At 43.0% G+C, this 20,504-nt stretch overlaps 3 protein-coding genes across 11 annotated transcripts in view; 2 read left to right on the plus strand and 1 right to left on the minus strand.

The window, feature by feature from the left end:
• pcm1 (pericentriolar material 1) overlaps positions 1 to 7,716 on the plus strand; it is a 36,457-nt gene extending 28,741 nt beyond the window's left edge. For 6 of the 8 annotated variants that reach the window (XM_031560154.2, XM_031560159.2, XM_031560155.2 and 3 more), the window contains 16 exons: positions 699 to 755; positions 1,755 to 1,927; positions 2,112 to 2,243; positions 2,579 to 2,699; positions 2,887 to 3,066; positions 3,389 to 3,492; positions 3,821 to 3,955; positions 4,181 to 4,381; positions 4,676 to 4,732; positions 4,841 to 5,033; positions 5,251 to 5,402; positions 5,495 to 5,555; positions 5,718 to 5,938; positions 6,152 to 6,244; positions 6,365 to 6,488; positions 6,738 to 7,716. In XM_031560154.2, the coding sequence (XP_031416014.1) occupies positions 699 to 755; positions 1,755 to 1,927; positions 2,112 to 2,243; positions 2,579 to 2,699; positions 2,887 to 3,066; positions 3,389 to 3,492; positions 3,821 to 3,955; positions 4,181 to 4,381; positions 4,676 to 4,732; positions 4,841 to 5,033; positions 5,251 to 5,402; positions 5,495 to 5,555; positions 5,718 to 5,938; positions 6,152 to 6,244; positions 6,365 to 6,488; positions 6,738 to 6,763 (2,030 nt within the window). In that variant the 3' untranslated portion in view covers positions 6,764 to 7,716. The remainder of the gene's footprint in view (positions 1 to 698; positions 756 to 1,754; positions 1,928 to 2,111; positions 2,244 to 2,578; positions 2,700 to 2,886; positions 3,067 to 3,388; positions 3,493 to 3,820; positions 3,956 to 4,180; positions 4,382 to 4,675; positions 4,733 to 4,840; positions 5,034 to 5,250; positions 5,403 to 5,494; positions 5,556 to 5,717; positions 5,939 to 6,151; positions 6,245 to 6,364; positions 6,489 to 6,737) is intronic. The other 2 variants (XM_031560160.2, XM_031560158.2) reach the window with 2 other exon arrangements.
• Positions 7,717 to 7,851: 135 nt separating this feature from the next.
• Positions 7,852 to 13,080, minus strand: asah1b (N-acylsphingosine amidohydrolase (acid ceramidase) 1b). The gene is made up of 14 exons (XM_012818882.3): positions 12,922 to 13,080; positions 12,618 to 12,664; positions 12,216 to 12,306; positions 11,933 to 12,019; positions 11,728 to 11,806; positions 11,549 to 11,623; positions 11,384 to 11,429; positions 11,024 to 11,168; positions 10,574 to 10,628; positions 10,243 to 10,324; positions 9,768 to 9,899; positions 9,305 to 9,428; positions 9,059 to 9,115; positions 7,852 to 8,559 (listed from the first exon to the last, which is right to left on the minus strand). The coding sequence occupies exons 1-14, from the start codon at positions 12,994 to 12,996 to the stop codon at positions 8,470 to 8,472; spliced, it is 1,185 nt and encodes a 394-aa protein (XP_012674336.1). The 5' UTR covers positions 12,997 to 13,080; the 3' UTR covers positions 7,852 to 8,469.
• A 679-nt stretch (positions 13,081 to 13,759) lies between these two features.
• On the plus strand, positions 13,760 to 20,440 carry LOC105892591 (aryl hydrocarbon receptor interacting protein). Of its 2 annotated transcripts, none has more exons than XM_031560163.2 (7): positions 13,760 to 13,930; positions 17,000 to 17,182; positions 17,496 to 17,684; positions 18,053 to 18,229; positions 18,410 to 18,551; positions 18,674 to 18,894; positions 19,003 to 19,487. In XM_031560163.2, the coding sequence occupies exons 1-7, from the start codon at positions 13,832 to 13,834 to the stop codon at positions 19,009 to 19,011; spliced, it is 1,020 nt and encodes a 339-aa protein (XP_031416023.1). In that variant the 5' UTR covers positions 13,760 to 13,831; the 3' UTR covers positions 19,012 to 19,487. The 2 variants fall into 2 exon arrangements, with proteins under 2 accessions (XP_031416023.1, XP_012674337.2); XM_012818883.3 differs by lacking the exon at positions 19,003 to 19,487 and adding an exon at positions 19,514 to 20,440 and having other exon boundaries at positions 13,761 to 13,930.
• The last annotated feature ends 64 nt before the right edge of the window (positions 20,441 to 20,504 follow it).

The raw sequence follows: 20,504 nt of genomic DNA on the forward strand, positions 1-20,504 counted from the left end.
CAGCAGTGAATATCAAGAAATATTCACCTGCGAACGTTGGGATGGCCCATTTAAATCAACGGTACTTTTTGGAACATTCTGAAGAGCCGTATAATAAGCTGTAATAATGACCACAGATGCAAGTTGCTCATACCACGGTCATACGTGCGCGACCACTCTGGTAGTAATTGCAAGTTGGAACCCACATTTTCAATAGGAACAGTGAAACTCATGTCACTGGTTGATGTAAGATTATTTATTTCTCTAGTTGTCGTGTGCTGTTATCAGTGACTGGTTATGTCAAATATTTGTGTACGTCTGTAACTCTTGACTGCATTGTGCATGGAGTTTTCATTGTGGGCAAAAGTAAGACACTAAAAGACGCCGTTCAAGGAGCCTAATGTAACGCAAAACACTTGTGATTTGTAATTTTGACAAGCATGTGAATGTAGCATCAGACCATGTTGAGTGAAAGCCTGGGCAAGTCCTTGCCAAACAAAGCAGAAATCCAAACATGTTATTGTCTCTTGTTTGTGGTGACCTCATTTAATGTACAGTTTTTGTCTGTCAGTAATTAGTATTTATATATGTTCCATGAATTACTTTCTCCCAAGGTTCTGTTTTTCCCTCATTTTTGGCATACATATTTTATTTTAATTTTTTTTAATTTTTTTATTACTCATTTTTGGTTTTGATATATGTTGTTGTGCTCCTCACAGCGTATGCTTGGAGAACACCCTTCCTCTCTAACAGAATTGCATGCACTGAAGCTCCAGGTAACCACTTTTGCACCCCCGCATGTCCAAAAGAGACTCCCCCCTACCGTCCAACCCCCAGATTTCTTTCAACCATCCCTCTGTTGGCTAACCTTCTCCTCTCCTTCTCTAATGAAACGCAGTTAAAGGTAGAACCTTTAACACTAATAAGGCACACCACACACAAGATGTCCTCCACCGTCCTGGTTTGTGTCATGTCGTCATCCTCTTGGCTCTTTCCTGTGTGATAGTGCCGGAGCCAGTCTCACTGGTTCTTCCAGATTGTTTTGAAAGAGACGGTAACTGTTGCCGTCTGTGATCTGAAAGTTACTTTAGTGATACATTTTCTTATTTCTAAGGTTTTCACCTGCTGTCTGCATGTGGTCGTGTCCAGTTCTGTTGCTCAAAATGACACACTACCTTATAGAAATTACCAGACGAAAAGCTCACTGCACCTGCCCTAAAGCATCCTGGATGGAGAATACTGTTGCCACTTACTCGAGAAGGCTGTCAAGTCTGAACTGATTTCAGAAAATGTTCTGGTTTGAGTAAATATTGTTGTGCGTGACAATTTTTTTTTTTAATTTACTATAATTTCTCTCCAGTCGTCCAGCACCTCAGTAACCTAGGTGTAGGTTTGCCTCTTGATTAGGGGCTGTTTTTAGTATTCACTGGCTCTGGTGGAGCAGAAAGTGTCCCCATCCTGAACACATACACCAGCCTCAAAATGGCGCACTTGGTTGTAGTTTTAGATGGCATCATAGCTGATTTAGTTATCGTATAAATGAAATCAAAAGGGTACTTTGCATGATTTGCTTTTCTTTGGTGCCATTTGGGAATCTGGACCCTGATCTTTGTGACCTTGTGGGTTGCTGATACGTACTCTGACTCTCCCCTTTACATTTCCGTTATGAATATCCCTTTGTCTTAGTGGATCGACTCTAATTGCATTGCATTGCATTGTGTTGACGTGAGGTGTGTGTGTGTGTGTGTGTGTGTGTGTCGTCCTCTGTGCTGCAGATGCTAGCAGTGATTTCTCGCTGTTCGAGGCTCTGAGGGAGACCATCTACTCAGAGGTGGCTACACTCATCTCCCAGAACGAGTCGCGACCGCACTTCCTCATTGAGCTTTTCCATGAGCTACAGCTGCTCAATACTGACTACCTTCGCCAGAGGGCCCTCTACTCACTACAAGTATGGCCATGAACAGAAAATACCTGTTGTATTTGTGTGTTTGAACACTATATTAAATAGCTTTGAGTACTTGTACAAATTTAAAAAACCTTCATTAAAATGCTAAGAGAATCACTACCCAGTTCTCCAGAGTAAAATATAAATATCAGATCTGTGACCCTCATGTTGTGCTGCTGACCTCCAGGACATTGTGACCAGGCACCTGACTGAGAAGAACATGGCCGATGGCCAGGCGTCCCCCCTGGGCCCGGCGGTGTGGGTGGGAGGCTCCCAGTCTGAGCTCACCCCCAGTGAGAGTCTGGCCACCAGTGATGCGGTAAACACTCTCGGGTTCTCTTGCTCTTTCTCACTTCCTCTTTCTGTAGTGTCCATTTCTTCCTTTCCTTTCTGAGTCTTGTCATTTGATAGATGTCTGATTGTCAGCTGATGGGATTTGTAAAAGTCGGGTGGTTGTGGGTGTTGGAGAAAGAGGAATAGAGAAAGGTCAAGGATTTAAGTAGTTGTTCTATGTGATTGTTTTAGCTAAATCATTATCAGAAGTCTGTTTTAAAAAAAAATGCACATTAGTAATAAATGAGAATATTAGTCAGTATATTAAGTAAGATGTATTGCAGGGCTTAATACTAACTGCTGTTTTGTTGATTTGTGTAGGAGATGTCAGAGAAGAACATGGGCCTGAAGCAGAAGATGATGGCTGATGGCGACTCTTTGGACGAGGGGAGCCTCATGTCCACTTCCTCTAACCTGGAGCCCTTCGCCAGCGATGACCTGGGTGAGGGCAGCTAGCCAATGAAATCCTCCGATCACATTAGAGAGCCTAATCACCTGGGCTGCTGCAGAGCTTAGCTAATGTTTTAAGCCTTCCCTCACCCATTCTGTCTTCCCTCAGTTTCTCTTTCGTTCCTCACTGGGGTCTTGCTTTTCTCCTCTCACCCACTGCATCTCCCCTCTGTGTGCAGGTAACACAGTGATTCACTTAGATAAAGCTCTGGCCAGGATGAGGGAGTATGAGCGCATGAAGCTTAAGGCTGAGTTTAACCACAACAACAAAAACAGCTCTGCTACTGCTGCTGCTGCTGACATCTCTAACACTGACCTGCCCTCACCCAGCAATGCTGCTGCTGCTGGACTGCTGGAAGGTATCTGTGTGTGTGTGTGTGTGTGTGTGTGTGTGTGTGTGTGTGTGTGCCCATATTATCTCTTTATTATACATGTATTTGTGAGTCAAGATTAAATGAAGCTGTGACAACAGCCATTGTGATGATTATGAAGAGGATATATTTATTAAAAGTACTTTTAAGTTATAGAAAAGGTGGGAAACCTGGTTTGGCCTAATCTAAGTTTAACTATTGATAACACTCAAATTCTAGAACTTTTGTTACAGATGTGTCATTTTACAGTTGAAGTGTTACCCCACCGCTTGAGAATGGGCCTTGCCCTGACTGGAGGTCTTGTGTGCAGGATCTTGTCAGGCGTCTGCAGACATGCGCTGCCCTCAGATCGACACCCAGCAGCTGGACCGGCAGATCAAAGCCATCATGACTGAGGTCATCCCCTTCTTGAAGGTGAACCGCCAGCGTAATCATATAAACTACTTTAGATTAAAATGAGGTCCCCAGACACCCACTGGCTCCAGAACAGATCTTGTTCTTTTTCAGTGGATGGGGAAGCGTTCGCTACAGAACCAGTTCCTTTCAGATTTGGTTTTTGAGGCTTTGTAAACTCAAAATAGAAAGTGGAAAGAGCATCCATCAAGATGTTCATTTTATAAATTGGTATATAAAATGTGCTGCATTTAGTAATTTGACTGACATGATGACGCAACGCCATGAATAGACCACAGTGGGAGCCATATTGACACTAACCCTGACCTCTCCGCCGCCCGTCTCTCAGGAGCACATGGACGAGGTCTGCTCTCACCAGCTGCTCACCTCCGTGCGCCGTATGGTGCTCACTCTCACACAGCAGAACGACGAGAGCAAAGAGTTTGTGCGCTTCTTCCACCGGCAGCTAGGTGGTATCCTGCAGGTATGAGCCAAATAGTCCTTGCTGTATGCAGTATCCTAATGACTGGTCTTGCATATGCCTATGCACTCTGAAAATTTATTAATTCAGTGTGTTTATGCATTTAGTCATTTGGCGACGCTTTTGTCCAAAGCTCTGTTCTGCTCTGCTGAGCCTATTGAGGGTCGGTTTTGACGTGTGTGTGTGTGTGTGTGTGTGTGTTTCACACTCATACGTGTCCCCCGGCAGGACTCCCTGGGGAAGTTTGTGGGCCGCACGCTACAGGAGTGTGGGGAGGATCTGCTGGTGGAGATCTCCGAGATCCTGTTCAACGAGCTGGCTTTCTTCAGACTCATGCAGGACCTCGATAACAGCAGCAGCAGTGCAGCCAAGAACCGCACTAAGAGAAGCCGCAATGCTGTCTCCACCAAACACACTAACAAGACTGAGGTGTGTTTGTGTACTGATGGTTTGGGGCAACCCACGGTTTTCTTTTTTTTTTCTTTCTCTCTTTTTTTTCTTTTGTTTTTTTTGTAGGGGGGAACTGGGTGTGAAGTTGCAACTGAGTTTGTAGTTAGGATTGGGCGTGTTGAGATGTTTGCTTGAGCTTACGTTCAGTCTTAATTCAGTCTCAGTTAATGCTTAGTGAAGCAATGGAGGGGAGACAACAGTAGCCCTGGACTGATCCAAGTTCCAAGAAAGCTTCTCCTCTTAATGCATCTGCTGCTCTGTCTCTGTGCTCAGGGGAAAGGTGCTGAAGGGGAGGCTACATTTTTGCGAGCTTACTGTGACCAAGATCAGGTGAGTTGTTAAACCAGTGCTCTGTAGGGCTGGGTTTTTTTTGTTGCTTTTTTCTTATTTTCTTTGACCGCTAAGTTAATTTAAATTTCTGCTGATGTGCGGTTGCAGGATCGAGATGAGATGGAGCAGGAAGGGACCACTCTCAATCTGGAGAAAGAAGAGGGTTTGGAAGAGAAGGATGGACAGAGCAGCGAGGCCTCTGAAGTGGAGGAGGAAGAAGAAGAAGAAGAGGAGGAGGAAGATGATGATGATGATGAAAAGGAAGAGGACCGAGATGGAGAGGGGCCGCGTCTTTCCATTAGTGAGCAACCTGATATTGTTCAAATTATTCAGATTGCCCCAGACTGGCCTCATTACAAATATTTTACATTGCCACCTCAAGAAATATTAAGTATCCCGATTTAGTCCGGTATATCTTCTGTTATGTAAGGGTTGTCAATCAACAAATCAGATGTGTTGGTTAAGTACAGTCTGATCTATTCTAACTTGTGTGTTCTTGGCTGTGTTGTGTGGCGCAGGCTTGTCCAAGGCAGAGACTCAACCCTTGACCAACTATGGTAGTGGTGAGGATGAGAACGAGCTGGAAGAGGTGGAGGAGTTTGAGGCTGGACCGGTGGAGGTACAGACATCACTACAAGCCAGCAGCAACGCCACAAATGACAACAAACAGGTGTGTGTACCTGTGAGTGTATGTGTGCATGTGAGGAACCAAACCAAACGTGTATTTTGTCCTGACCTCCTCCTACCTTTTTGTCAATGCAGTGCAATAGAGTGATGCAGAACGGCACCAGTCAAGACCAAGAGACCTCCGAAGGCAATGAAGGTAAGCGCTATGGCTCTAATTGCTTGGTGTCACTCTACAACTTGCGCAAAGAAACAGGAAACAGGCAGCATTGTGTAAGGCAGAGCGTGATGAACCCCATCTACCAGTCTTATGTTTCTTCTTCCTGTTTCCATCTCACCTTCCTCCCCTTCCTTCCCCCAGCCAAGAGCACTAAGTCAAAGTCCATAGAGGTGATGGACTCCCCGGAGGAGGACCGTGTGAGCGGGAGCAGCCACTCTGGAGCTGAGCCAGACGCCCAGGGGGAAGCCGAGAGGAGTGCAGAGGTGCCCTCCGGTCCCGTCACAGTAAATGGGCAGGGGGGCTCCCAGGGCTCGAGCTCCGGAAGCCCCGACACGGAGTCTCCAGTCATGATCAGCGTGGACGTATGTTACCCTTTATTCGCACGCAAACACACACACACACACACACACACACACACACACACAACGAAATAAATGCATAACTTCCACACCAAAGAAAAAGAGGCTGATATGTCTAAGAAACACTCAGTGCCGTTTGAGCATTCAAATGGTATTGATTTGTTTTGGCGAAATGATTTGATGTTCCATGAAAAGCCATCTGTCTTCTCCTCACAGGAGGTAGGCTCAGGAAACACAAGCCAGAAATCAGATGAGGATGACTTTGTGAAAGTGGAGGATCTGCCTCTACAGCTCTCAGTTATATCTGAGGTGAGTGGAAGGGGTCTACCTGAGTATACTATACGTGTGTGTGTGTGTGTGTGTGTGTGTGTGTGTGTGTGTGTGAGGAAGAGAGAGAGAATGGATGATAAACGTGTCCTGTCTCCTCAGGAGGAATTGAGGAAGAGGATCACAGAGGAGCAACAGAACAACAACCTGACAGCGGAGCTCCTTAATGGCAACACAGAGGGCCTCCCAGGGCTCATTGGGGACGGCCTGACCTTGAAAGAACCTGGTAAACCACGACCACCGTCACTCCACACACATCCCAAAACCATGACATGCACCCCTGAACATCTAATTCAAAACTATGGATTCATTCCTGAACTGTAATGCACCCTCTTACTAAATGTCTTCTTGGTTCCTTCAATCAAGTTATTGTGCCGTGTTGTGAATACTGCCTGGACTGTGGATACTTCACCAGACCTCTATGAGGTGGTTGATGGGATTCACCATGAAGGTAAATGATCTTTTCCTTTTCCAGAGACGGTCGGAGCCCAGAGTGCGTGAGGACGTCAGGCCCATTCCCAACACTAGTGCAACATCATCCATGCCGCTTTACACTAGAGGAAAGTGACTGCACAGTTGTGTTAAGGTTAAGCTGAGCCTAACAAATGTAAAAAGAAAAGAAAAAATTAAATAAAAAGCGAGAGAGACTAATCCCATTAAGTTCCAATGGCACCACACTGCTGCAATCTACTGTTCTAAATAGAAGGAGGTGTCTAACTGTACATGAAGGGGTTCTTTGTTTAACCTCAGGTGACGTTTTTATAAGACGGAAATTTTAGGTTTAGAGGACTCATGTTGCTGTCCATAGGCTCTGCAGTAGTCTGTGTCTGTTTTTATTTTATTCTTTTATGAGGTCTTTTTTTTTATTATTTGTTTTGTGGTATTTTAAATGAAGCCTTGGAGAGGAAGCTGGTGAGAATGGGCTTGGGTCCTGTTTTGGACATTTGCAATCAGTTACTGTTACTTAGTTATGGCAGCGTTTCTTCTGTTCCTGTGCCTGACTGCATTAAATAGCCCCCAAAACTCCTCTACCGCCATGCACTTGACCTTTTTGAGCCTTGGTTCAGTAAAAGCAAGTAGGTATTTCAGAACATCAGTTTTTTTAGGAAAATGTGTTGACCTGATTGGTCAGAGTACAGTTGGCAAAACTTGCTCGGTGGGTATGTCATGGGCTGCATGGCAAAAGAGAATGTAACCCCCCCCCCACTGGCACTAAAATGTCTGTCCGTCTTGCCTGCCTTACAGGGGGGTTGGGGTGGAGGTCGACCTCAGATGCACTCTTTTAAATGTATGTCTGTTTTATTTTTATGTTTTCAGGCATGTTGGCCTTTTTCAGTGCTTGGGCATCTTATCCCATTCTGATTTCCATGTAATTCAGATATTTACTATGAGGTTTTAAGACTAAATGAGAAAAATAATAAAATATTGATTTTTACTTTTCCCTCCAAGTGAAATATGGCTCAAGTCTTTTATTGCTTTTTCTTGATGCATGCTAATACAAACCGGTACTTTAAACTTTATTACCAGTCCTTAAACCAAACATGACTGTCTTGCGTCATAGCACACCTCCCAAAAAGAAACAATAGAAGTCATTTTGAATTCTGTTTATTTCTTAATGTTAGGACTTTTATCTCTGAGACACTCAGCAAAAGAAGTTCACTTCTGTATGTTTACAGTGGTTAGCTGTGGAAGCACAGAAGATACTGGTGTTTAAATCAATGACACCAGTAATTAGTGACTTAGATCAATCATGAACTGTTCCATTTGTATGCAGTGGCAACATTATCTTGCAGGCATTCAAGTTACTCACAGAAAAATTAAGGAATTGGAAACCTCTGAGGTATACTGAATTTATAAAACTTGCTGTGCTTTATCACAATGACACAGAATTAACCAAACAGTTTATAAAGCATTAATCACTCTAAGCGCTCAGTTTGATGAGCCTATGCAGACTGACTTCTGCCTTAGTTGCATAGATAAGACTGAGATAGATGGCACATAAAAACATTATTAAAAAAAGTGCAAAAAAGACGTGTAGGAATGACTAGCATTGTAGTTTTGGAGCACTTAATCGAGTGGTTAATGAAGGCACTTGATGGTTTGTGTGATGACCAGCTGACTAGACATTTTCCTTATTTAAATGATGCAGTATTCTGATGAATTCCTCTCTTGGTCTTTGCACTGCAACAAGAGCTGCCCGAACGGCCTCACCAAGGCATGCATGGGTTGGGGCAGTCTCGTACAAAAGACTCCAGCTTGCCCTTAGACACCTCCATCAGTGTAGTGTAGGTAGTCAACTAGGGTGGAAAAACACAAGAATATGGGTGGATAATGGAAGCAAACTCTCTGCCTCTATTTAGGTTGGGTCATGTTGAAAGATATGTGCTATACATGGAATTCATTTCTTGGTACAGTAATTGAGTTCTGACAAATGACCTTGGCTTCTCTAGCACCCTACTACACCAAATCAACTTGTTTTACCTTGAGGTGCAGTTTGCAATATTGTCAATTACAATACTTTGTTGTGGACTAAAAAGCTCTGGTGAAAAGGTTGAAATGCAATCTATACATTGGTTTCTGTTTCAGGCATTGTATTGCATTTATGGACACTTAATCCTTCACTGTTCCTTCTGATGTATAGGTGGTCTTGAAGCATTCACTGATGACCCGCCTCTTTATTAGCAATACTTTATGCTCATCTGTGCACCAGATTTAGTTATTACTTTGATTGCATATATACTTATTTGGTTTCTTGCTAAGACTAAAATAATGTTGAAAAATAATTTAACAACTCACCTTGTTCAGGACCGGCTTTGTGGAGAGGACATCATAGAGGGTCTTGAAGGAGATGTTCTGTAAAGACCGTGACCGTCAGTCTTAATGTAATGTAAAATACTACTTTGTGGTGCGAGGCCAGCTGTGTTTGGCAAGGTTTTAAACATTTACACAATGGCCGTAATTGCTTGCATTACTTGTATTGAAACTCATGTTTCTGGGGCATTACTGTCCTCTCCCTCAGGAGTAGGTTTGTGATGAACTTACAGGCTGTAGCGTCTGATTCATGCACTTCATCCCAGGTGTCCTCCGGTCATCCAGGAACAACGGAGCCTTCCAGTGGTCGTAGTTGGTCTGCAGCAGGTACCACCTGCCCTGCTTTAAGTTCAGTCTGGCATAGAAAATAATGGCCAAATGTCCACAGGTTCTTATAGTAAAATTCTATCCTTTCCAAAACAACTTGTTGAAATACAAATGCATCATTGCCATTCTCCCTGATGCTGCTTATATATTTCACATATATATATATATATATTTAATTCTGAACAGATTTCATATCAATTGTATAATTTTAGTAAACATCACCGGATGACATGGCATTTCACCCACGTCACATATGTGTGCTCACTGTTCAGAATGATTAGTGGGAGTGCTTTGGCTTTTTAGTTCTGTGTATGAAAGAGCAGTGAGAGAAGTTAAATGACACTAAGGCAAGGGAAGTTCCACTCACTCCAAGGGTTTCAGGCTCTCTGTCCTGGCACGGGTGATGATACAGCCCTGTCCAGTCTGGTTTCCTCCCAGGATGTAGTACGCAGGTGCCAACAGTTTCGTCTGGGACAGCAGGGATCTGGCCTCCTCATAGCTGCAGCATGTGAAGGAAGAATGCTTTATTTCTGGCATGTGTACTCATTTAACCATGCTTTGGCACCTGGAGCGAAAGGGTTCCACTGAAAACCCTCAAAAGTTCTGTTACTTGTTTCTGGTACAGGTATGCCCTTGGGCTTAAGCCTGGGAACCCGGGAGATGAGCGTTTTGACCAGAAGGTGAAAAGCCAGTCTTTTCACTAGCATGTCTTCTTGGGGCATTTGTGTGTGGGGTTAACATTGCGCTACAGTAACCCTCCATAACACTTCCATGTAAAACCTTTAAAACTTTTACTTACAACTTAAATGAAATAACCTGCCTAGGTGGAGGCTATACTTCACCTGGTAGCATTCTCCAGGACTGTGCGAGTCAGGAACCCCATCCACATGGCATCTCTATGATGTAGAAGCCACTCTATGATGCCTATGACAGACAGGTAAACCAACATAGCATCACAAATGTGATCAGTAAAGGGTTGGTCTTTGAGACAATAAATGTGGTCTGTAATGACCATACACACTCATGTCTACCATGTATAATGACCATGTAATGTACTTTTAAATGTTTTAAGCACGTTTCATATAGATAATTTGACCTTTATATTCTATTGCCTACTGGGTCTGATTAAGCATTTTTTTTCCCAAGCAGAGATGGTGAGGGAAAGGGGCTCACCAATATAGCCTCCATCCATGCTGAAGCGCTCATTGATGGTGAGGGAAAAGGAGTGCTATGAAGAATGAGAGAAAAGAAGGAAAATGTTTTACTAAATATGTTTGGGAAAATACAGTCTGCATCACTGATGTTTACTTTATATGTTTACAGTACTAAGCTACCAGGAGAGTGAAGAATAAGTTATGGTAACACGACAACAGACAAAGCCCAGAGCATTCGGTGAAACCCTAACATTGTATGGCTGTCTGTGGCTGAATGCTGTGGCTATTACTTGGAAAAGCTGTTTAAAGGCAGTATACAGCACATGATTGTGTCATAAATCTTTGAATTTTAACTACAACAGCCTTACTGTCCCAGTTTAAAGGGCATTCTCTCTACTTTCCCTCCACTCCTGTGCTCTCTGCCCCTGTATTTTCCAGTCCTTCTCCCCCCCCCCTCATCTCCACTCACCGGCTTCATGCCAGTCAGCATGCCTGCGTAGCCGGCGAAGCCTGTGGATTTGAAGACAGTGTGGTTGCTCCTCCTGAAGTCAATGTTCACCACCAGTGGTTTCAGCTGCTCCGTGATCTGCCAGGACTTGTTCTTCATGTCCCATCTATAAAGGGAGGTAAATACTCGTCATTGGTGTCAACAAGAGCAAGCAATGAAAGTTCATATGTCTGCGGTGTGCCAGATTTATTCCTACTGGCATTTCAATGGCCACTAATAAACAGTAAAAATTTAAGAATCGTAGTTCATACACTGTGGTTTGAAATTATTCCGTCCCATTTCTGAGGCCTGTAACAGAACTTAAGCAAACCAACGTCTCACCCCATGAAGAGTCCAAAATCCAGATTTCTACCATGGATCAAATTTCCTGTAACAGCATCAAACAAACAGCCCAATATCATGATCTACCATAAAAAAAAAAACGTTAATTTGCATCATGAGTAAGTCAAATGTATAAACTGTTATTCTCTAGCTTCTAGTACTTACCATTTGAGTCTTCTGCAACAACTGAGGTGCAAACCGTGAACACTTCATAGAACAGATTGAAAAGTGCAATTTCACCTGTAAAGGACAAACACGAAACATGTTTAACCAGATGACCACATTACCATAACATGTCTGCCAGTTAACATTTTTTCAGTCTATAAGCTCGTCCTCTCACATACCCAAAGGAACTCCTGAAGCTGATGCTATTCCTTTAAGCTCCTCGTCATATGGATATGGAAGTGTATCAACTATGAGAGGCTGAAAGAACAGAGAACCTGCTGTCAGGAGTGGTGGAACGAAACTGTCCACTGGATTTAGTTTGAAAAGGATATCCATTTCTGAGGAGAACGTTTAAAATAAGTCAAGTAACTGCTATATACTCACCAAAACCTTGTCGACGAAATCAATCAGCTTCCCACTGGGAACAAAGGCATCAGCTATATCCTTTATGACCTTGATCATGTTGGCAATCTACAAAACATCAGGGAGGTCACTGACTGGTGGCTACACAGTCTTCCCAGACAATGGAATCATTCTGTGTCTAGGGTTTATGGCCATTAGTTTTCACGTGGTACAACTAACTTAAAAACGCTTTAACTGAATATAGCTTATTGATTGACACAAGTTAACTAGTTTAGAGAACATCCTTTAAAAGGCAGGCACTCACGTCATCTTTCTTCTCAGACATTAGTGCAGACCATCTTTTGCTTGGAGGCAAATCTAGGTCAACTGTGTACCAGGTAACTGCACCTTTGAACCTGTCAATTGAAAATGTTGGCTCTGTTAATATCCTAAACCTCTGAGCTCTGAGTTAATATATGTGGGTTATTTCTTATCCTATAATTCCAGACAGAGTTATTGGAGAATCAGCATTAAAACAGTTAAACAACAATTAACAACAGTCATTGTCATATTGTCACTATCACTACTCTGTTGTGGCAAAACAATCCTCGGTTGCACAGAATTACAAAACAGGATACAGTCACGAAGCAACCTTAGGTCATCGGGAGAAGTGACTGCCTTTGCTAATTTAGTGGTTACACAACATATAAAAGACTGGAATACATACGTTGGGCCCTGAGGTGGATACATGCCAGTTCTGCATTCTTCTGTGTACTGCAAAGACATGCAGATCATAATGAAAAGAGTTGCGGGTGATTGTTTAGGCCTAACAACTGTCAACATGAATTGCAAATGTGGATAGAACTGTCAGACATGGGATTGAGTTTATATCCACATTTGCAATTCATGTTAACACATTACCATGTCTGACAGTTCTATCCACTTGACAACTTGTTGCGGCAGCTTAATCAGCGTAACAGTTCACAAGTAGCTGGCAACCTAACATTTCATTATTCTTTGCTTTTACTCACCGGGGGAACATACTGCGTCGATACAATCGTCAGTGTTGAAGTTAAGAAAGTACAAAAAGCCCACCAGTAGGACATCTTGATCTAACTTCTGTTCAATACATTCCAACTGCGGGAAACACGGAAGTCTTTCTGTTCTCGTGATTTGATCCTGGAACGTACCACTAGAGGTACAAAGAGAATGGAGGTTTTCAACAGATCCAAAATATGCTAGTAGATAGATATACATTACCATACACTGCCATTGCGTAGCTTAAAACAGGCTGTCTAAATATGGGGAATGTCTGTGAAAGCATAGCTAGGGAGAAATCAACAGGCTACACTGTGACACTGTTTCACAGTAAACCTACACCTGTTCCAAATGGTATGACTGTAGGCGACGTTTGGTCGTAATTGCATAAAGCAGAAGCCAAAGATTGGGCAGCATGAAACGTTTGCTTATGATGGTTCTTTGAGGTCAAACTGAAATCGTATGGTTGCGTTTACTCATAGTTTACCTGAAAGCCGAACTCACAAGCTGAGTGAAGAATACGTCCACTTTACAATATTCATGGTGGGGAAATGTTTTTACTCTGTATTAATGTAAACTACCACTGTGTTGGTTTTTATATAGCCTACCTAATTGTTTTGTATCAGTTTTTATTTATAAACCTGTTGATTTTATTACTGTTTTGCTTTGCTTCCTGTACGACGCACTATGTAACACGGATTTTGAAAAGTGCTCCATAAATAAAGATTAACATTGTTATGTATTCTGAAGTGGATAAATAGGCAATAAGCCCAATCGATCTACAAGTAAATGATCAACCTTTCGGTTGCACTTATACATGATCGTACATCTTCGACGTTTCTCGAGGTTTCCCGATAGTGCAAAGGATCCTCCCACTTCACTTAGTGCTGTTTGCGAACAAGGATGGAGGAGATAGCGGTTGCTCTCAGCGCAGAAGGGATACAGAAAAAAGTAATCTCTCCAGGCAGAGGGCAGTTATCAGCATTTGCCGATGGAACTAAGGTACTAATGTGTCGTTCATTAAGCAAACCGATTACCATTACCGGTATTTCGTGTTACGCAATTTATGCCTACAACAATTGAAGGATAGGTAGCTAGCTAGCTAGCTAGGAAAGCTAGCCATGGGTGTCTGGCGTAGAAGGCAAACATTCGTTAGCCTTTCCTAGGATAGACAAGCAAGAGAAATCAACGAACCCGTGCTTACAGTGCAAAGTCAACAATCTGTTTATGTAGTAGCAATTACATTACTAGGATATTGAATTTAATTCTGCTTGTTTGACGATGGTCCAAGAAGGTTGCTCCTAGGAAGGAGGGGTTGTGTTTTCATTTTAAACTGTCGTTCATTGGAAGACCCAAATGTCTGTTGCAGTGGTATGCTTTAAAACACGTCATTCATTTTGAGTGACAATCGGTGGCGCCAGTAAAACGCGACACTGTGTACTGTTATTCCATAGCAAGTTAGCATGACATTAGAAGACTATTTGGAACTATTTTATACCTTTTATACAAATTGTCATATGTGCCCTAGCAGTGTCTTTTGTTGTGTCTTTTACCGGTGTTACGAGATACCGGTAACACTCGTATTTCTAAGATTCTGTGTTTCTCTGGGGCAAACTCAATGAATATTCATCCTCGAGTTGGTCATACCAGCCAAGACCAGTAGCGATATCTGTTATAACCAGCTACCAGCATTACATGATTATTAGCTGGTTGACTAGCTAGTTTGACCAGTTTAAGCAGAGGCGTCGTTCCCATTCACGTGTCATTCATGAGTCTCCTATCGTCATGGGCAGCTGTCTGACTTTGGCCAGGTACAGCGGAAGTTGTAGCTCAAACATGCAGACGAGTGGGCAGTTAACAATTAAGTGTTCTCCCTTTGTTTTCCAACAGTTGGATAGAGAGATTATAAATATCAAGATTAGAGATAAATTGGGTATATACAACACCTAAATAACGACAGAGACCTAGCTCAGGTCTGGTGTCTTGACTGCAATGTATCATCTGTTCGAAGTAGGCTAATTAGCCTTTTTGTGGACGGGCTAGGTAGCTACTATCTTATCTTGACTCACTAAATAGGCTAGTCTGTGTCAGGAATACCAGTCCAATATATCGTTGACAGTGACAGTTGGTGTGTGTGTGTGTGCGCACCTTTAACCTTTAAATCACAAGATATTTTGTATTGAAGCGCAGAACATTATTCAGTACGTTGCACTAGTCCACAAATAAGTCGTAATGACCTAGGTTCATTCGCCTCCTAGAGGCCAACTTGCCATAAAAATGTTGGCTAAACGTTTTTTGTGCTATTGCCCAAAAAGTGCTTTGAGCCTACCCCACTTCAGGGGGCACCAGCACGAAGGGACACACCCACCTAGGGCCACAAACCTTATATTCCGTATCAGCCATGTGGGGCTACAATCACTAGTCTAACTATATGGTATGATCCACCAAAAATACAGATAAAAAACACAAAAAATAACGTTGGCAAACATTATATGACTGTGCTACGCTGCAGTGGCGGTCATAATAGGTAGGCATAGGCTAGGCCAGGGGTCGGCAAGTAACTTGGGCCGCGGGCCAGTATTTTCCCTCGCCACTAGGTGGCAGGCCAGAATCTGGGTTACTGCCTATTTAGACGCTGCGATAGGTGCTCATAAGCCCAATTTATGGTCGTCCGTTTAGGAAAACACAGAGACACGGAGAGCCTTCTCTGTCGTGGCAAACCCTCTCCGAGCACCTCCCAAATTGTGTAACTATCCGACTCCGTCAATCCGTCGCTGTTTACCTTGTGGGTAGTAGCATGCTAACATTAGATAGCTGGCTCAGACACCTCGCAAATCTCCTCAGACATAATTTACTACACCCACAACCGTGGGAGAACCCTAAATGAAAACAAGTCCCTCGATGCAACCATGCCATGTATAAAAAAAGTATAAAAAAGCCTTGGGGATTCGCAAGGTGTCTGAGCCAGCTTTCTAATGTTGGCATGCTACTGCTACTTCGGATAGAAAAATTGGGAGACGCACGCAAGAGGGGATACGTAACTGCGTGCCTGCGAAAAAGGCGAGCATAAATTGCGCTTAAATGAAACGAGTCCGTCGAGGCAACTGCGTGACCACAGAGTTACAGAGTTTGCGTTGACCTGTAATCCCACAAATGTATAGGCATATGCCTGAAAATGTTACAATCAATACAATACGCTCCACTGCCCCCAAAATAGGGATATGAAATCTGTGCCCTTTTGTAGTTTTGTCCATTAGATGTAATTAAGCCTTAATATCTAAATTACTAGCCGAAACTTAAATTAGAAGCCATTAGGTTACTGCTAACCTTTCAGTAGGACTATAGGCTACCTGTAGGCGTATAATAGGCCACATGGGTGGATTTATGCTGCCAGTAAAAAAATGCAGGTATTTATCTCAACACCCAGTCAAAGTTATGCTGATGACTATGCCTGGGCATAGGTTAGCCTCGATTAAACCAAGGAGCACATGTGTCTTGTTACAATTGGCTATATGTCACTGACTAATGGGTTGGCGTCCCATAGCCTGATTTTTGCAAAGATATAAATTGACACGTCATATGAGCAAAAGAACAACAGTATTAAAACAGCTTGCTTGATATCAACCTATGTAGTCAGTGGTGACCATTCATCACAGTAAGCTCTGAAACAAATAAAAACGATGACCAGTATTAATAACATTTTGAGTTGTCTGTGTATCTGCCAGAAATATTTTCAGTTAGTCTAGTTAGGTGTGAACACAGTGGCCTAAGGTGATCAATATTCCAGCGAAGTTCCACCCGAGACACAGAATTTCATCTGAAACGTGATATCATGTAACACTGGTCATTGCCTAACAGTTTTTAACTCAACTCGTGCTGGCTGTGATTATGTTAGCTTGGTATCATTAGCCAGAAATCCTTGTATCACACTTTTAACTTGCTAGCAAGTTAAGTTCCCTTGGTGTTAATCTGTCAATTTATCATTATGTCCCGTATGCAATAGTGTAACATCAATGTAGAAAAGGAAAGTGAGACCAATTTACTAAGAATGATCTATTCTGTTTGTATTAGGTTAAGTTTCACTATCGCACCAGCCTTCTCGATGGCACAGTGTTGGATGATTCCAGGATGGAGGAGTGCCACTGCAAACCCATGGAGCTGATCATGGGGAAGAAATTCAAGCTGCCTGTCTGGGAGCGGATAGTCACCACTATGAAGGAGGGTGAAATTTCTGAATTCACCTGTGACACCAAGGTTTGTACTGTGATTTCCATTTGTAGAACACTTACTTCACTGACGTAAAACACAATTAACACATATGTTAAATCGCTTCTGGCCTACTCCAGCCACAGGCTTTTTTAAATATACTATGCAATGTGATATTACAGCAGGAGACATTCTAAAAATAAAATCTATAATGTCAAACATTCGCTGCCATGGAATTGTTCTCAAAAACACAATGTTGATCTAGTCTTAGAGCAACTCGATTTTTTTGCCAGATATGTCATTAAACTCGACAGATAAATCCAGGCAGATAGATACCTCCACGTTTCTGTTCTCCCCCCAGCATACAGCACTCTACCCACTGGTCTCCCAGTCCTTGAGGAACATCAGGGCAGGGAAAGACCCTCTAGAGGGCCAGAGGCACTGCTGTGGCATTGCCCAGATACACTCGCACCACTCCTCCGGCCACCACGACCTGGACGAGCTGCAGGCCACGCCCAAGCCTCTCGTCTTCACTCTAGAGCTTCTACAGGTGAGGCCCCGGCTTCTATTTTGCTGCATTTTAATATGTTATGTAATTCCAATGTCAGTGTTAAGTCAAATCAAGAGCTAGAGAAAATTCCTCAGGGTACATCACCCCTGTATGAAATATATGTTTGATCTTCAGGTTCAACATCTGGAGCTTCTTCAATCTCTTTACAGTGGTTATCAGGGGCATCACCCAAAGCACATTTTTATTTTAAAAATAAATTATGTTGCACTCAGCTAGCAGTCTTGGTCATCGAAAAGGTTCTCCAACACCTTTTAAGGGCACATCTTGTTGGTTTTGTGTGAAGCTCAGGTACACATCACCCCTATTTTCCATTAGAGGTACTCCTAGCACCATCTTGTGTTCTCCAGGTTTTGGAAACAGGCACCTTCCAGCTGGACACCTGGGCCATGACGGATGAGGAGAAGATGGAAGCTGTGCCTCAGATTCATGAACAGGGCAATGCACTCTTCAAACAGGGCGACGTGGTGGGAGCTGGCGAAAATTACTACAACGCCATTGCCTGCCTAAAGAACCTGCAGATGAAGGTGAGATTAACAGCAGCACAAAGGAACTGGGCAGCATCAGGCTCTGGTGGATCTGGTGCTTGTGTATCTGACTCTGAATCTGTATTGGCTTTGTGTAATACCAACAATTGTATATACATTTTGGTCATTAGGTTCATGTTTCTCCTTACATGGTTGACCCAAATTCTCTCTGATGTTCAGGAGAGAGCAGGGGATGAGCACTGGATTAAACTAGACGTCCTGATGACACCCCTCCTGCTCAACTACTGCCAATGCAAGCTCATGCAGGGCCAGTTCTACGAGGTCCTGGACCACTGCTCCTCTCTCATCTCCAAATACGATGGTGAGTGGTCCCCAGAGTCTGCCTACCAACTTGTCATACGCTCCAGGAGGTCGGTGTGATCTCAAAGCTACATGGGCTGTAACACATGAAGCAGACTAATGGTTTTTTGCGTCTGATCGCAGACAATGTGAAGGCGTACTTTAAGCGAGGCAAAGCCCATGCGGCAGTGTGGAACAAGAAGGAGGCCCGAGCTGATTTTGCCAGGGTGGTGGAGCTAGACCCAAGCCTGGCACCATCGGTGGCACGCGAGCTCAGAGCGATGGAGGAGCGCATCCGTGGAAAAGAGGAGGAAGAGAAGGGCCGCTACAAGAACCTGTTTGGCGACAATGCCACTGCCACTACGGTAAGACAAGGCCAGCCGGTGTTTAGCAAGCCTCTCAGACTAACAGTTTAATCCTTAGAAGTCAGTAATGGTCCAAGTGACACGATTTTTATCCCACTCTCACTTTAGAAGGACTAAATGACATGTAATGAACATTCTCAGCTTTGGAAATTGATTTTCTGCAAGAATATAGGGATGCTAGCGTGCCGTGTACTAGGTAGGAGATCCTGACCGACGACGTTCCATTTGTATACATATAACCTCTGTTGTATCTGACTGTCACTAATGATGGCATTGATGGCAGCTGTAGGAACAAAAAACACTTTAAAATGCCATCACAAATTCTATGTTGATATTTGTTTGTTCTCAAAGAAATGTAATTATTCATCACTTAAGGAAAGGGAAGGGATAGTTCTGTATTTGACTGGGCACATTCATGGCGATTTAATGAGCTGCTGCTGGATGTTCAGCTTTCATGCTGTAATGTTCCTTATGCATTTTAGGCTTTTACTTTGGATAGAGATCTTAGGATGTGTTTAGTTAGCAAGATGAGTGTTCATGGTATTGTGACCGTTGGTGGCTATGTAATCTGTCTGGTTTATCTAAGATAATCTGTTCTGTGTTTTGCTTTATATTTCAGGGCTGAATTATACTTTAGTGTGGTGGGAATTAAGGAGTCCAGCAGCTGTAAATGTGGACACATCGCTTACTCGACACACCCTTACCCCTTTTCAGCACAGGTTTTTATGTGTCTTTTATACAAACACACGTCCGAATATTCAAACCAACGTAGATCTTCATCCTCAGGCCATGAACGTCTGCAACACCACCAAAAATGTCTCATGATCGCAAGAAATGACATGTTGCTGTGCTGCTGAAACCTTCTCCTCGCTCAGATACAAACACACACACACACACATTCGTCATGGACTGGAGTTCACTAGAATGAATTCATCGTGGTGGTCTACACAATTGAAGTGGCATGGTCATTCAAGACAATCCGTGGAACCAGGAACACTAGTCTTCTGACCTGGACTACAGATCACATCCTTACCCTCTCTTCCCCTCTACTTCCCCTCACCAGCACTTCATATTGCTCAGTTATGCCCATTATATTCACTATTTATATTCTTTTAAACTATTATGAATTTACATGTTTTGATTATTATTCATTGTAATCCATGCTTGAGCTTTTATGATTTAACTCCCTCATTTTGGGATGGGGTTAAAGGAAGGACAGGGGGGACAATCATTGCAGCCACAGGCCAAACTTTCAGCATTTTTATTTTAGCAAGTAACGTGCAAGCCAGTGCCACTGTGTAATGTATGTTTAAAGTCCTTAGAGTTCAACAAAACTGTTCTGTGGCTGAGCATAATGTATCATACTTATTATCTATCATGTATAACGACTCATTTTTAAAAGTCTGACACTCTTGGCTGGACACTTAAATGTCTCATTTTCATTCTTAAAATTGCCTTCAGACAGAATGATGTTTCAGGAGAACCAGCCTATTGTCCCTTTGGAGTTTGTGAGGTGAGCTCTAATAAAGAAGAGTGTCATACGGTTCCTTATGCCTCTGTACTCGCACTAACGCCACACACACACTATAATGATGGGTGATGTGAAGGGA

The sequence above is a fragment of the Clupea harengus genome, chromosome 22 (genome assembly GCF_900700415.2).
Source record: "Clupea harengus chromosome 22, Ch_v2.0.2, whole genome shotgun sequence".
NCBI lineage: Eukaryota > Metazoa > Chordata > Actinopteri > Clupeiformes > Clupeidae > Clupea > Clupea harengus.